The sequence below is a fragment of the Pongo pygmaeus genome, chromosome 14, assembly GCF_028885625.2.
Source record: "Pongo pygmaeus isolate AG05252 chromosome 14, NHGRI_mPonPyg2-v2.0_pri, whole genome shotgun sequence".
Classification (NCBI taxonomy): Eukaryota; Metazoa; Chordata; class Mammalia; order Primates; family Hominidae; genus Pongo; species Pongo pygmaeus.
This window is the reverse complement of record NC_072387.2, coordinates 47,351,063-47,366,359: the sequence shown is the minus strand read 5'-3', so window position 1 is coordinate 47,366,359 and position 15,297 is coordinate 47,351,063. Positions and strand designations below refer to the sequence as shown.

The 15,297-nt window shown below is 37.0% G+C and overlaps 1 protein-coding gene and 1 pseudogene across 1 annotated transcript in view; both read right to left on the bottom strand.

Moving 5' to 3' along the window:
- Positions 1 to 15,297, bottom strand: part of FREM2 (FRAS1 related extracellular matrix 2) — a 208,632-nt gene that overhangs the window by 107,129 nt on the left and 86,206 nt on the right. The window contains exon 4 of the mRNA XM_054446945.2: positions 11,782 to 12,012. Within this exon, the coding sequence (XP_054302920.2) occupies positions 11,782 to 12,012 (231 nt within the window). The remainder of the gene's footprint in view (positions 1 to 11,781; positions 12,013 to 15,297) is intronic.
- LOC129011983 (U6 spliceosomal RNA) lies at positions 2,046 to 2,204 on the bottom strand (annotated as a pseudogene).

The window sequence follows — 15,297 nt, the reverse complement described above, 5'->3', positions numbered from 1 at the left end:
AGGGGATACAGAAGTAACCAAATCCTTGGCTTCATGGGGTTTTATTATAGTCGAGGGGTGGGAAGGAGGAAGAAAATATGTATATAAGAAAATAAGTAGTATATTGGGGCAACAAATTACATGAATAAAATAAAATATGCTGAGGGTGACAGGGAAGGCTGTGGCTGGACATGGTGTGAGTAGAGGGGCCTAAGATACACAGGAAAGTCACAAAAAAAATGTCTCTGGTAGAATTAGAATCTCATTTGAGCTGAGATTGGAAGGTAGTAACAAAATGTCCCATATGAACAACTTAAGAGAATTCCAGGTAAATGGATGGACAAGTGAAAAAGGCCTTGGGGCAGGCTGTGCCAAGTGTGTACAAGGAACAGCCAGGAGGCCACTGTGCTTGAAGCAAATTGGACGAGGAGGAGAGCCTAAGATACGAAGCTAGAGAGGTGGTGAAGGGGTGGGTGGTGGGCAGGTCACATGAGCCCTTCAGGACTGTTGGAAGACTTTTGGTTTTTACTCAGTAAAATACAGAAATAAACAAAGACCAGATGGGATGAGAACAAGCAAGTGCTGTTTATTCAGAGCTTGCTTTAGCAATGGAATCAGCCACTATCACCTGGGTTTTGATAAAGACTCAAAGACAGGCAGAGAAGCAGGAATGCCTAATAGTGGAAAAAAGGGAAGGCTTCAGGTATGCCCTCATTGGAGGCTGTTGGCATGGGGAAGCTCTAGAGGATTAACTAGAAGTGGGGTATCCTATGGTTAGAGGTGCATATATGGCTCTGTCTCATTGTTCCAAAATTCAAAGTGGAGACAAAAATTAGGAAAGCCATCATCAGATCCTGACCACTGGAGGCTGATTGCCAAAAAAGTTGTCTTTGGCTTTCCGGTTGCTATAGGCTGTGCTGCAGAGTTGTATTTTAATGTGTGGTCTGGTTATTGGATTTTTACATATTCATTCTCTCAATATGAAATCATGAGAAGGCTTTGGATATGGGGGGAAGGGTTCCAATAATCTGACATACTTTAAGAACATAAGTTGTGGCTGCTATAAGATAAAGAGACACCAGGTCCAAGAGTTGAAGTAAAGAGCCTGGTCCGGAGATTTTGCAACCATGCAGGCAAGCGATCAGAGAAGCTTGGACCAGGCAGTGGCAGTGGAGGTGGAATGACAGGGCTGCATGCCGGAAAATAAAGGTAGAGCTATTTGAGTTTTCTGATGAACCAGGTGTGGTATGCGCAAGAAACAGAAGAATAAAGGATGACTCCAAGTTTTGCTGTCTTGACCAACTGGAAAGATGAAATTGCTAGGTATACAGGTGAGGAAGACTTCAGGAGAATCAGATTTAGGAGTGGAAATCCACAGTTCCATTTTAAACTTATTAAAATTGAGGTTCCTTTTAAATATCCAAGCTGACATGTCAAATTAGCCATTTGGGTATAGAATCATGGATGTCAGTGGAGAGGTCCGAATGGAAATCTAAACTGAACATGTTGATGGTATGTAGAGCCACGAGTCAAAATAAAATCACACAGGGGAGGATTATAGATAAAGAAGAGAATGGATCTAGGGATTCACCATGGAGCACTTAGAAGTCAGGGAGATAAAGAAAACTGAGCAAATGAGGCTGAGAAAAAGTCCTAGGGATGAGGACAACCAGAGCAGTGTGGGCCCCGGAGGCCAGTTACAAAAAGCATATCAAGGAAAGGGGAGTGATCAGTTGTTTCAAAAGCTGCTAACATGTCACATGAGTGAAGAACTGAGAGGTGATCATCAGATTTAGCAAATGGATGTCACCAGAAGTTGGTTATTTTCACCAGAACTGTTCCAGTGAAGTAGAGGGTGAAGAAAGCCTGAATAAGTAGGTTTAAGAGAGCGTGTGAGGAGAGGAGCAGGTGACACCAGGCATAGGCATTTATTTCAAGAAGTTTTGCTTTAAATGGAAACAAGTGACACGGAGAGAAATGTCTTTGCTGGTTTTTACTTTTCATGTTTTTACTTGTGTATCAGCAATCTTGGTGGCTAGGGACATCCTCACCATCACTCAGACAGCAAAAATACGAAACGCTTCACAGATTTGCTTGTCATCCTTGCACAGGGGCCGTGCTAACTCCAGTTTCTGTATATGACCTGCCCAAGTGAGTACTTGTTTTTTTTTTAATATTCTTTTTTTTAAAATTTTATTTCAAGTTCTGGGATACAAGTGCAGAACGTGTAGGTTTGTTACATAGGTATACATGGGCGATGGTGGTCTGCTGCACCCATCAACCTGTCATCTAGGTTTTAAGCCCCGCATGCATTAGGTATTTGTCCTACTGCTCTCCCTCCCCTTTCCCTCCACCCCCTGACAGGCCCCAGTGTGTGTTGTTCCCCTCCCTGTGTCCATGTGTTCTCATTGTCTAACTCCCACTTATGAGTGAGAACATGTAGTGTCTGTTTTTCTGTTCCTGTGTTACTTTGCTGAGAATGCTGGTTTATTTTTAAGATGAGTTTTAGTAAGAGCAAGAATTACACCTATTATTATGAAGTAAGGTTTTTACCAAATATAAAATTTCAATGTAGAAATTATCATAAGACTTGAGTACAAATCATACACCAAGTATCACTGAAAATTCAAGTCAAATATTCAATTAGTTTTAGTGAGTTTGTTTTCATTAACTTATGGAAATGTGCTCTGGTATCACCTAGATTTGGGCAGTCTTCAGGTCATGGACTCTGTGGCATTAGTATGAAATATTACAGAAAGTTTGATTTATTAGGGTTTTTGTTAACTTTTTTTTTTAAGTTCAGGGGTACAAGTGCAGGTTTGCTACATAGATAAATGTGTGCCATGATGGCTTGCTGCACAGATTATTTCATCACCCAGGTGTTAAGCCTAGTACCCACTGGTTATTTTTCCTGATCCTCTCCCTCCGCCCACCCTCCACCTTCTGAAAGGCCCAGTGTATGTTGTTTCCCGCTATGTGTCCATCTATTCTCATCCTTTAGGGTTTGTTATGGGCTGAATGTTTGTGTTCGTCCTGTATTATATGTTGAAGCCCTAATCCCCAAGTGGTATTAGGAGATGCAGCCTTTGGGAGGTACTTTGGTGAGGTCATGAGGGTGGGGCCCTCAGGATGGGATTAGTGTCCTTATAAGAAGAAGAAGACAGAGGTATTTTTCGCTCCATGAGCATGCACCAAGGAAACGTCTTTTGAAGACTCAGAGAGAAGGTAGCCATTTCCAAGCCAGAAAGAGGCCCCTCACCGGGAACCAAATCTACTGGCACCTCGGTCTCGGATTCTCCAGCCTGCAGAACTGTGAGAAAGAAATGTCTGTTGTTTAAGCCACCCCAGTCTGTGGCATTTTGTTATAGCAGCCTGAGCTAAGACAGGGTTGATTATTCATAACATTCATTCTATACTTCTAATCTATATTGGCCAGGGTTTTCTTTTCAAATAAGTTATTCAGAAGTGGTCCATGTATGGGATTTTAATTTAATAATCTTTTTAAAGATTTAAAGCTCAAGCACCTGAGTTTTGATTCTTCCTAGGCCTTATGACCCATGCAGGTTTGATTAAACAAGCCAGGACTTCTTGCCAGTGCCAGCAAGTTTGAATTAGGAATAAAAAAGAAAACCGAGTGTCTGGGCTGTGCCCTTCGCTCTGGAATTCACTCCTGCAGTCAATCTGACAGAGAGTAAATAGGCCCAGTATCAAGTTTAGGTCTTCTGTTGACCTAACTTCTAACAGAAATATGTAGGCTGTGGGAAAAACTGGAAAAGGGTATCACAGAGACAAAGAAAGGCTTCCCTGATAGACTTTTCTGTTAACATTCCTTTTCAACTTCACATTATAAATACAATGGAAGTGTCTACGCAGACTGCTTCAAGTAAGCATAGAGCTTTAAGTGCAAAATTCCTTAAAGTGGCATTTGTAGACTACCCCTAAAAATTATTAGCTAGTAGGCATGGAGTTCTTATTATTTGCTAAGCTCTATTCTAAACACTTCACATGATTGGCTAGTTTTATCCTTGCAACAACCTTTGAGGTAAGAATTATTATGACTCACTTTACCTCTGAGGCACGAATTATTATGACTCACTTTACCTCTGAGGCACACGTATGTTAAGTGAGCAGCTGAAAGTTAGGTTGGTAGGTGGCAATACTGGGATCTCAACCCAGAAACTCCGTGTCAGAGCCTGACCAGGCTCGTAACCACTACACGTTACTGCCTAAGAGAAAACTGCTCAGGGTAGCCGGGAGTGGGAGCATCACTTACACCAGAGAAAAACAAAAGGCTAAATTGAGATGATAAAAGAGCAATACGAAGTACTGCTAAGGCAGAGAGATGGCCATTGCAGTAGAATCAGAAAAGATGAAGTTAGAAACAAATATTTTGAGAATTCTTTTTAAAATCCAGTATTTTCATAGAAATTATATATATGATTGTATACATACACAATTTAAAAAGTATGTATAATTTTATAATATATGTACAATATGCATATTAATAAATCTTCACAAGTATTATGAAAAAGTATATAATGTATATAGTATATTAGTATGTACACGGAATATAATATATGTATATCATAATATAAAAGTACACATGTCAAATCCCATTAACACACTGGATTGGAACTGTAACTGTCTTTGTGAATGTGTTCACTGAGAGCAAAGTAAGGGCTACATTATAGAAATAGTCAACTCTCATAGAAAAAAATGACTGCAGGGTCGTACTCTCAAATGTTAACAGTGGTTACTCTCAAGTGGACAGGTTGCAAATGACTTTTTGAAATTAAGTGAATAGACCTCTGGGTTTTTTTTTTTCTTTTTAGCAGTTTTAGATTTAGAGACAAATGAATGGAAAGTGCATATGGTTCCCACATATCCCTTCACTCCCTCTCATTTTCCACCATTATTAACATCTTGTATTTGTTTTTGACAATGAACATGTGTTACTTTTATACTTCCAGACTGATTTAATTACCCTTTATTTTGAAAGAAAGCGTAAAGTGAATGCATTCTTTATTAGTCCATGTGACTATATTGTAATGAGTACTGCAATTTGTAACTGCAGTTTTTATTTTTGGGTTTTGACTGTGCTACAACATAGGCAAAATTGATTTCTCTGTTCTCAGACATAAAGTAGTTGTAGCTTCATTTGAAAGAGAATGTACATTTTGTCCCTTCTCTCAATTATATTCCACAGAAGATAAAAAATAAACAGACTCTGCTAAATAATGATAGAACAAAATATCTTCTAAAAATCTGCTATAATAGAACAAGAAAGGAAAAGAAAATAGAGTACATGGATGAAGGCACTGGTGGTTCCTTGCCTTTAAGAAATTTGGCACATTCGAAAACAACTCAGAAGACATTCCAGATTCCAGTGCATTTTCAGGCCACTATGGTGCCCTCAGACTGGCCAACAAGTGGCATTGAATAGAGCAGAGTCTGTCATTGATCTATTTGAACTTGGACAGCTTTCTTACATTTCTATGGTTTGTTTGTTTTACTCTAAGACAGACATAGTAATATAGACTAATTTTTACAGGGGCTTGAAAAAGAAATAAATCAAAGTAATGTAAACATACCTAAACCACATGATAATAAGTGCTACGAGTTCACATCAAGATATCATGAGGTCCAAAAATTATCCTTTGGTACAATACAAATGTGTTAGTTAAAGTGAATCTTTGGGGCCGAGTGTGGTGGCTCACGCCTATAGTCCCAGCACTTTGGGAGGCTGAGGTGGGCAGATCACCTGAGGTCAGGAGTTCGAGACCAGCCTGGCCAACATGGTGAAACCCTGTTTCTACTAAAAATACAAAAATTAGCTGGATATGGTGGTGCGCACCTGTAATCCCAGCTATTTGGGAGGCTGAGGCAGGAGAATCGCTTGAACTGGGGAGGCAGAAGCTGCAGTGAGCCAAAATTGTGCCACTGCACTCCAGCCTGGGTGACAGAGTGAGATTCTGTCTCTAAATAAATAAGTAAATAAAATGAATCATTTGGTAATCTTTGTTTGAATTATTAGATGTTTCTATTTTGTAAATGGAGAAATTTTCAGAAAGTTTTTCTGACTCAAGTTTTATTTTGCACCTTTTTTTTCTTATCCAATACTCAGTGTCAGAAACTATGTGCTATACTTTTACCAAGTGTTTGAAATTTTTTGTTTGCCTTAAGATGACGACCCACGCTTCACATTGATAGTTTCTTTTTAAAAAATGGTTTGACTCTTACTAAAGCTGAAGCTCTCTCATGCCTGCTTTATCATTTCTCTGTCATCATCTGCAGTGTACTATCATTTCATTAATTCTGGACCTTGAATTCTAGCACATTCACCTCAAAATATCAGCTAGCCAGTGACCTCCTTATGTAAACACTGACAATGTGTAGAATTTCAAAAATAAGAATGAATATTTGGGTTTCATATTGTAGTCAGCCTATGTCATCTGAATTCTATCATGTGAAATGGGTTTGGCTCATTCAGAATACACATTTTTGTCTTTTCTTTGTACTCATTAATACTAGCTTTTTAACCTTTAATATTAAGTTCTACATTCCTTTAAAATAATGTGTTTATTCTCTATTAAATATTATATAGTATTAACCTGCCATGGGCCCACCAGAAATGATTACAGAGATCAAATATTTAATCTACTAGTTCCTGGCCGTATTTTGGTATCATGGAAATATCAGAATGACTCAGTTTCTATCAGAAGTTGGCAGACATTTCAAGTGTACAAACTAAATAATTACATAAACTATTACAGGCTTTCGATACCTGTGCTAAGTATCTGTATTCAAATACCTCTATATTTGGGGTTGTTTTCTCCCAATAAATGTACATAAAACTCCATTTACTCTGGCTAGAAATTATAAAGTCAAAAAAGAATGGGATCTTTATATAAAATAAGATGTTTTAGCTCTTGTATATTTTCCCTTAACAAAAATGGAAATGTTTAACATTAACTAATATCTATATGCTTTAAAGAGCAAGGAAAGATAGTGTAATTTCTGACAGCTTAGTAATTTAATACACGGAGGTTAAGAATCTCTGCCTTAAGATGATTAGAAGCCTTTCCTTCTCTCTCAAGACTGGATACTCCATAGATACTCCTATGGTCTCTAGTTGCTCTTTTATCAGAGCACACAGCATTCTATATTGTTAATTGTAACAATCTAGGAGAATGCAATCACCTAATTATATGATTAACTTCAAGGGTTAGTATGCCTTCTTCTCTACTACCTAGATCCTAGCAGCATTCCTGGCATAAAGTAGATGTTTAATAAGCATTTGTTGAATATACAGATACATTATGCAGGAGCTGAATTGGTCTTGATTATTTTCTTAGAATGCTTAGTTTTATTCACCTATATAATAAATTTGAGGCTTAATATATAATAGAAAGAGAAAAGAGAAGAGCATAAGAAGGGAAGAAATTACTTTGTTGTTTTCATATACAAGATAAGTAAAACAATGTCACAGTGATAAGTTCACTGATTAATTACGATTTGGGATATTACTTCTTTTCTAACCATGTGAAATGATAGAAGACCATAACTCAGGGGAAAGAAGAGCTTTAGAGGGAGAAACAATATATATGTTTGAATATATATTGTTTAGTTTTATTATATATTTTTTATATGTATATTTTTTTTAAAATACTGCCTCTGGCACTTATTAGCTGGGTGACTTGGGGAAAGTAAATTCCTTGACCCTCAGAGATCTTTGTAAATTGATACATAAATCACAGAGTTATAAACATAAGGTTTAAATGAGGTAAGTTTTCAAAGCTCTATTTCTCAGATTCCTCATCCAGAAAATGAGTTAAATGTTTCATGAACTTTAAACCCTTCCCAGTTGGAACTTTCTATGTGCATGTTAAAAGAAAGAAGAGGCTGTGTGTGGTGGCTGATGCCTGTAATCTCAACATTTTGGGAGGCCAAGGAGGACTACTTGAGGCCGGGAGTTCAAGACCAGCCTGGGCAACATAGTGAGACTCTTGTCTCTACAAAAAAAACAACCAACCAAAAAACAAACAAACAAAAACAAAACAAAGAAACACTTATCTGGGCATGGTGGTGTGTACCTCTAATACTAGGTGCTTGGAAGGCTGAGGGGGGAGCTTTGCTTGAGCCCAGGAGTTTGGGGATGCAGCAAGCTATGATAGCTCCGCTGTGCTCAAGCCTGGGCAACAGAGTGAGATACTGTCTCGAAAAAAAAAAGGGGGTGTAGGGGAGACTGTAGAATCAATCTCAATGAGTGACTGAACTCACTCTTTACATGAGGGTCAGCTCTATTGATCGCAGAGCCATGGTTCCCAACCAGAGAGCCACAGACACTTGGAGGCATGGGGGCAGGGGGTGAGGTATTACAGTACATCCATGAGGGCACTGAGTATCGGACCAGGTTAAAGAAATAAGTAAGCATATAACTGTATGTGATACTTTTTCAGTGATGTAGACACTGATGTATTAAACAAAATACATAGTCATTTAAAATCTTCACCTATATAACAACTATATAATTTTAAAAATATATGGATAGACGGCATTGTAAGACCATAACTATAAAATGTGAGAAGCCAATACATGTATATGTGTTTGTGTGTGTGTTAAAAAGTTCTGGGCTGGGTGCGGTGGCTCACCCCTGTAATCCCAGCACTTTGGAAGGCCGAGGCGGGCAGATCACCTGAGGTCAGGAGTTCCAGACCAGCCTGGCTAACGTGGCGAAACCCTGTCTCTACTAAAATTACAAAAATTAGCCGGGCGTGGTGGCAGGCACCCGTAATCCAGGCTACTCAGGAGGATGAGACAGGAGAACCGCTTGAACCCGGGAGGCGGAGGTTGCAGTGAGCCAAGATTGCGCCATTGCCCTCCAGCCTGGGCAGCGAGAGTGAAACTCTGTCTAAAAAAAAAAGAAAAAAAAAAGAATTCTTTTTGTCATATAATTTTGGAACTAATGTTCCAAAACTTGCCAAATATAAAATTGAAAGCCTCCTGTAAGCATCAAGTAAAATGCCTAAAATGGTTCATATGTCTAAAAGGGACTGAATGAGAGAACGTATATAATGTGCTAAACACACTGTCTGTTGCATAGTAACTGCTCAATGAATTTCAGTCGTTACCATTATAAAGTATTGAGAAAAGCATAGACTTACATGTGTTTACATAAACTTGCTAATAAGCAAAACCACTTCCCAGCCTAAAATAAAGCCGAGTTGGTTATTCCTTCTTCTAAATTTCCCAATGCTTTTCATACCTTGTTTTATCACATCACATTCTGCTGTGATAAGTTAAAGGGCTCTCTTTCCCATCCCCTGTGGTCTTTGACAGCAGAGATTCTATGCTATTATCTTTGCATTCCCAATATATAGTGCTGTACTCAGCACAAATATGAGCTGGATAAATTTTTAATGTAAAATTTTAATTTTTAAATTTGTTTTAATTTTGAAAACAAAACATCATAACATGTCCTAGAATGAATATGCAGAGGGAGAGCTTGTAGGCATAATGGCTCCTAGGGCAGGTGAATTTATATGCAAAGAGCTGGAGAGAGAGTACAAAAGGAAACAAAGTTTTTAAATGGTGGGGAAAGTGATCCTTGGTGAGGAAAAAAAATTACTCAATTTCTTAAAATGAAATCTAACATTAGATTTATGATATTAGAAATAAGAATATTTGCATTCTGCTTTATGTTTTATAGAACTCTTTCATAGGAATGCTGTAACATGATAATTATTACTTTTTCTTATTTTGTGCATTAGGAAACTAAATCTTATTAAAAGCTATTTTATTTTAGGTCATACAACTAGAAATAGAGTTGGGAATCAATTTCAGGTCTTACAGTTTCAAGACCAATGGTCTTCAATAAGGCATGGAGCACACCAAGCATTATGGAAGACTTGTCAGTTACCCAAGGATTATCATGACTTGAAATAAACAGGGCTGAATTTTATCTATAAAATTCTGAAACAACTTAGATGATCAATACATGAAATGAAATTATGGCAAAGTTTCATTTGGTATAGCCTACACTAAGAAAAGATTATATAAGTGGGGGGCTGTGTATGTGTTTTGTTTTTAATATCTTACTACTTAGATATATCATGAGTGCAGAGTGTCACTCTGACCTTATAAATAGGAAGGTAGAAATGAATTCAAGTGTCTTATTTCTTCAGGTAATATGGCAATTGTACTAGTTGGGAAATAAAATATCAAAAAATGGCTTCCAGTTTTAACTAATGAATCAATTTATATGTATTAAAGCTGTCCTGAGCTTGCTTAAAAGAGAAAAGCTTTATTTTTCAAGCATATATGCAAAGTTCAGGACCAAAAGAAATTTTAATTATTTATCTCTGGATAATGCAGATAAAATTAAATGTAAGCAAATGCTAACTGTTCTTTAATGAAAATTACAAACATAATTGAACTTCATATTTAACCGAAGGCAGAGTTGTTAGTTAAACAAATGATGTCAGAGCTCCAGTTTTCTTACTCACTTTCTTTAATTATGCTTAGTCTTTTAACACAGGGATTTCCACACAGGTCTCCATTTCACGTACTCTGTAGATTGTATCTTTGCAAACCATTTAAGAGTTTTCTGATTGACAAAATAAAGTAGGCTGGAAGTTTAAAAGAAAGTCATGTCTGGCTTCTGACAGGATCTTAGCTTTAGATGTTGCTATAGGGTTTGTATAAATGCCAGCCCTCAAAAAGCTATTCAATCTTTTTTCTTCTTCTTTTTTTTTCTTTTTAAAATTTTTTGACTAGATCAAGACAAGCCAGGACTGTAGAAGTATGACAGGGGGAAGAAAAAGGTCAAATTACACACAAAAGCATTAAGGTTCACTTTTACCAGCATCAGCCAAGGTGTGCATTGACAAGAAAATGTAATCTGATAGAAATTAACAGCAATGATTCAAAACACTATGTTCACTACAAAATGGGGGTGGGTAGGGTGGGTATTATGCAACAAATGTGGAAACATATGGCCAAATAGAAATTTTTGGCTGGTAAATATATAAAGAAATCTTGAATAATTAAAAGTAATATGGGGAACACATTAATTCAAGAATGATCTCATTCTCAAACCGTTTGTTTCAAAGATATGTTAAGACATTTAAAGGACTCCAAAAGTGATGAATTAATTCAAGAAAAATGACATGAGCAATATTAAATGATAGAATTATAATAACAGGAAGAACATGTTGGTAATTCTATGGGTCGTTCATTTACTTGGAAAAATATAGCATCCCTGGCTGGGCACAGTGTCTCATACCTGTAATCCCAGTGCTTCGGGAGGCTGAGTTGGGAGGATAGCTTGAGGCCAAAAGTTTGAGACCAGCCTGGGCAACATAGCAAGACCCTGTCTTTACAAACGATTTTATATATATGTGTATATATATATAAAATTATAAATATGTAAATAATTTATATATAAAATTATATAAAATATGTAAATAATTTATATATAAAATAAAAGATTTTCTGGTAATAGGAAAATTGTACTAGCTGGAAAATATAATTATATTTATATATACATAAAATCTATTAATACAATTTATATATAATATATATTTATATATTATACATATTATATATATATAGCATTCTTTCGTTACTTTTTAGTTTCCCTTTTCCTGTCAGCATATCTGAGAATAATGAATCATTAATCTAGAAGGTTCTCTCTATGGAAATTTCAAACATTGAATTTAAAACATAAGCTATACCCCTACAAGGTATTTTGTCGTAGCAGCCCAACAACAACAACATAAACCAGTTGACGATGGCTCTTACCATCTCCTGGATCAACGATCTCAACAGTGGCGACTGTGGGGAATTCCAGGGCAGCCAGCACAGGCTCTGAGATGACCACCTGAAAGGTTTCAGACTGCTCATGCTCCCCATCACTCAGGATCCGCACTCGCCATGTGGCCCTGGTCTGGCCTGGGTTGAACTGCACTTGTTTCTGTGCTTTGCCCTTGAAGTCTTTGTCTTTTTCTGCAGTTCCATCTCTTGTGCCAATACCTTCACAAAAACATATCATTTTCTTAGTTTCATTTTCGCTTGGATTATTAAGATTTTCCTTGTTAACTTTTTGCATGTCATTTTATCCTGAGAAGCAAAGTTGATCCTGCTTTGACCTCATGAAATAGAAAATTGGGAATGGGTCTGATGATGACAGTGTTTCACTGTAGGTGTTGGGTAGTTTGTGATTCTGTTCTGCTTTTGCCTCAATTATGGTTTTGCTACATATGCTTTGAGCTACATTTGGATTAGAACTTCTTGTCAAACAAGACCAAGTAAATGTATATTCACATTGTTCAATATCCTTACTCCAACAAGTTTATACAGTCTTAAAACTCTTCACGTTTACTTTTGCATGTGTTGCTGGATATTATAAAAAAATAAGAAACATTCTCTAACTATAAAATATAAGCCAATAAGAAACTCCTCCACGAAATAATTCTCTGACTCACAATCTAAATCATAAATGGCCAAGTGGAATAATAAAAAGTGATAGTATTCTCTAAGCACTTAATGGAACTAAGATCCTTAAAAAAAAATGTAATTCAGTGTTTTTCAACATGGTCACTGCAAAATTTTTCTTTCTGGAACACCCCAGAATTCCATGAAATTAAATAAACAGAATTGGAGAGCCAAATATGTATGGTTATCATGAGCAGTATGCTTGGCTTACTCTGGTAGTTCATTCAAGGTCAATTTCAGTTAGCTGGGAAGGTTGAAGGATCTCTGGGTCTCTAACTACATCGCAAGATGATCTCCATTATTACCACGCCAGGTACTCAAACCATAGGGTACATTATCCAAAAGCAGTGAAAACATTCGATGTCATAGAAAAATTATAAAATGACAATGGTACTTGGACTTCTATATCCTTAAATACAGAACCAGAACCTCTTAATGAGTCAAGTTAATAGACTAATTCTCAAATATATTTCTCTAAACCTGGGCATTTTCAGAGAAGTGGGTAAGACAGACAGATGTAAAAGAGGGAAAAATAAGGCTGGGCATGGTGGCTCAGGCTTATCATCCCAGCAGTTTGGAAGGGCGAGGTGGGTAGATCACTTGAGCCTAGGAGTTCCAGACCATCCTGGGAAACATGGTGAAACCCCATCTCTACAAAAAAGACAAAAATTAGCTGGGTGTGGTGGCACATGCCTGTAGTCCTCGCTGCTGGGGAGGCTGAGGTGGGAGGATCACCTGAGCCCTAGGAGGTAAAGACTGTAGTGAGTTGTGATTATGCCACTGTGCTCCAGCCTGGGGGAGTGAGACCCTGCCTCAAAAATTAAAAATACATAAATGCATAAATAAATAGAGGGAAAAATAAAGTCTTGTGACTTAGATTTTTTAAATCTTGAAAATAAGTTATTTGGAAGATTTTGCATTTAGTTAAAAATTATATTTTTGAACAATTCCTTTTGTTCTTCAAACTAGAAATGAAACTGAACTAAATAAGATCCATTCAACCACAAATATTCATTGAGTACTTATTCCATGCCAGGCTCTATTCCATGTGCTGGGGCTGTATCAGAAAACAAAATAGACAAAAACTCTTGCCTTCGTAGTGCTTATATAAGAGTCATTTGAATATATATTTATATATAGGAATATATCAATGACTTATTTTAATCTTAAAATGAAGATGAAAACAAAGATTTTATTAAAATATTTCTGTCTTACAGATCTCAGAACAATAACTGACATAAATATTGCATCATATTTTTCTTTTACAGTAGCAGGTAAAACATGATTCATTTAATAGCAAGAGAAAAAAGGGCACAGAACCAGGAATTGCAGGGCTGCATATCTTGTTGAATGCTGTAGACTTCCTGATAGCTCTCTGGTTCCTTGTGCACACAGAGTTGGTTGTCAACACCTCTTGGATCCACTACAATTCACTGCCAAGACGCTGATGAAAGGAATCATTCTCTCTGAGGTTCCAGAACACATGCTGCTCACTGACCCATCTATCCCCAGTGGCATGACCAGCAAAAATCTGCTAGTTTGCCTCTGGTAGCTACTGCTCACTTTTCTGTTTTGTTTTCTTTCATCGGCAATGCATTATTTGTTTTTTGTGGAGTTTCAAAAGGGAGTTAAAAACAAAAATTGAGTAAGTATGATACAATGAATGTCTGCTAGTTCCAACTAGTCCTCCTTCCTACATGATAGTCAAGCCATCTAATATTAAATGAGTTGCAATATCATCTGATATTAAATGAGTTGCAATACCATATCCCAATTGTTGCTGCTAAAAACACCTATAATTTTTCACTTTTGTTATTAAATGAAACTGCAATTGGATCTTTTCCTCTGACATAGAAAAATAACAAAGTGGTTAAACAGGGTGTTTGTGGAAGGAGAGAATAGATTTTATATTCCATCCAGGCCATATAACAGTTGTGGGATTGTAGGCAAGTTATTAACTTATCTCAGTGGAGGATTTACGAAGCACTATGGTGCAGTGATTAAGAGCATGGGCCTTTTGCCCAATCTCAGCTCTGCCCCTTACTAGCTGGCTAACTTTAGACATGTCACAGCCTCTCTATTTTCTCACCTCATGGTACTCTTCTCATGGAGTTGACCTAGGTAGGGTATTGGGAAGTAGGCCCAGCAAATAACTCAATAAACATTAGCTATCATTGTTTCTTCATAGTTCACTACCTAACACAGCCCCTGGTATATAATGAGTACTCAATAAAATATTTGTTGAGTCAGGGAATAAAGGATTGATATAAGGTGTAAAAGAGATAGATAAAGTGCTTAATGTACGTATGAAGTACCTTGCCTTTAATAAATATTCAATAACTGATAGCAATAAGAGCTTTGAAATGCATATACTAATGTGGAATATAAATACATATCTAGTTTATTAGTAGTTTTAGTGGTTATAAAATGAATAATAATCTTCGAAAATATACATCTACAAATTTCATTAATTCATGGTTTCTTAGCTGTACTTAAGTGATACTCTGTCTTTTGTTATAATGCAATCTATCTCATTCTGAAAGTCCATAAATAAAAGCAGAGGTTGTATGGGCACAGTTATAAGCAACGTATTCATTGTAAAACTTGTATGAGGCTACCCTTCATTTTAATCTGATTTCCATTCCAGGTCCTAGCATGAATTCCGTTACCATCTTCAATGACTGAAGGATGTGGGCCACACACAGAAGGCTTCCCAACTTTCTATCACCCCAGGTTACTAAGTAACCATGTGAAGTGAACCAAGTAAAGCCTATGAGCCTTTGTAGAACTGCTGCTAACCCCACATTCGTAGAAAATAATAGT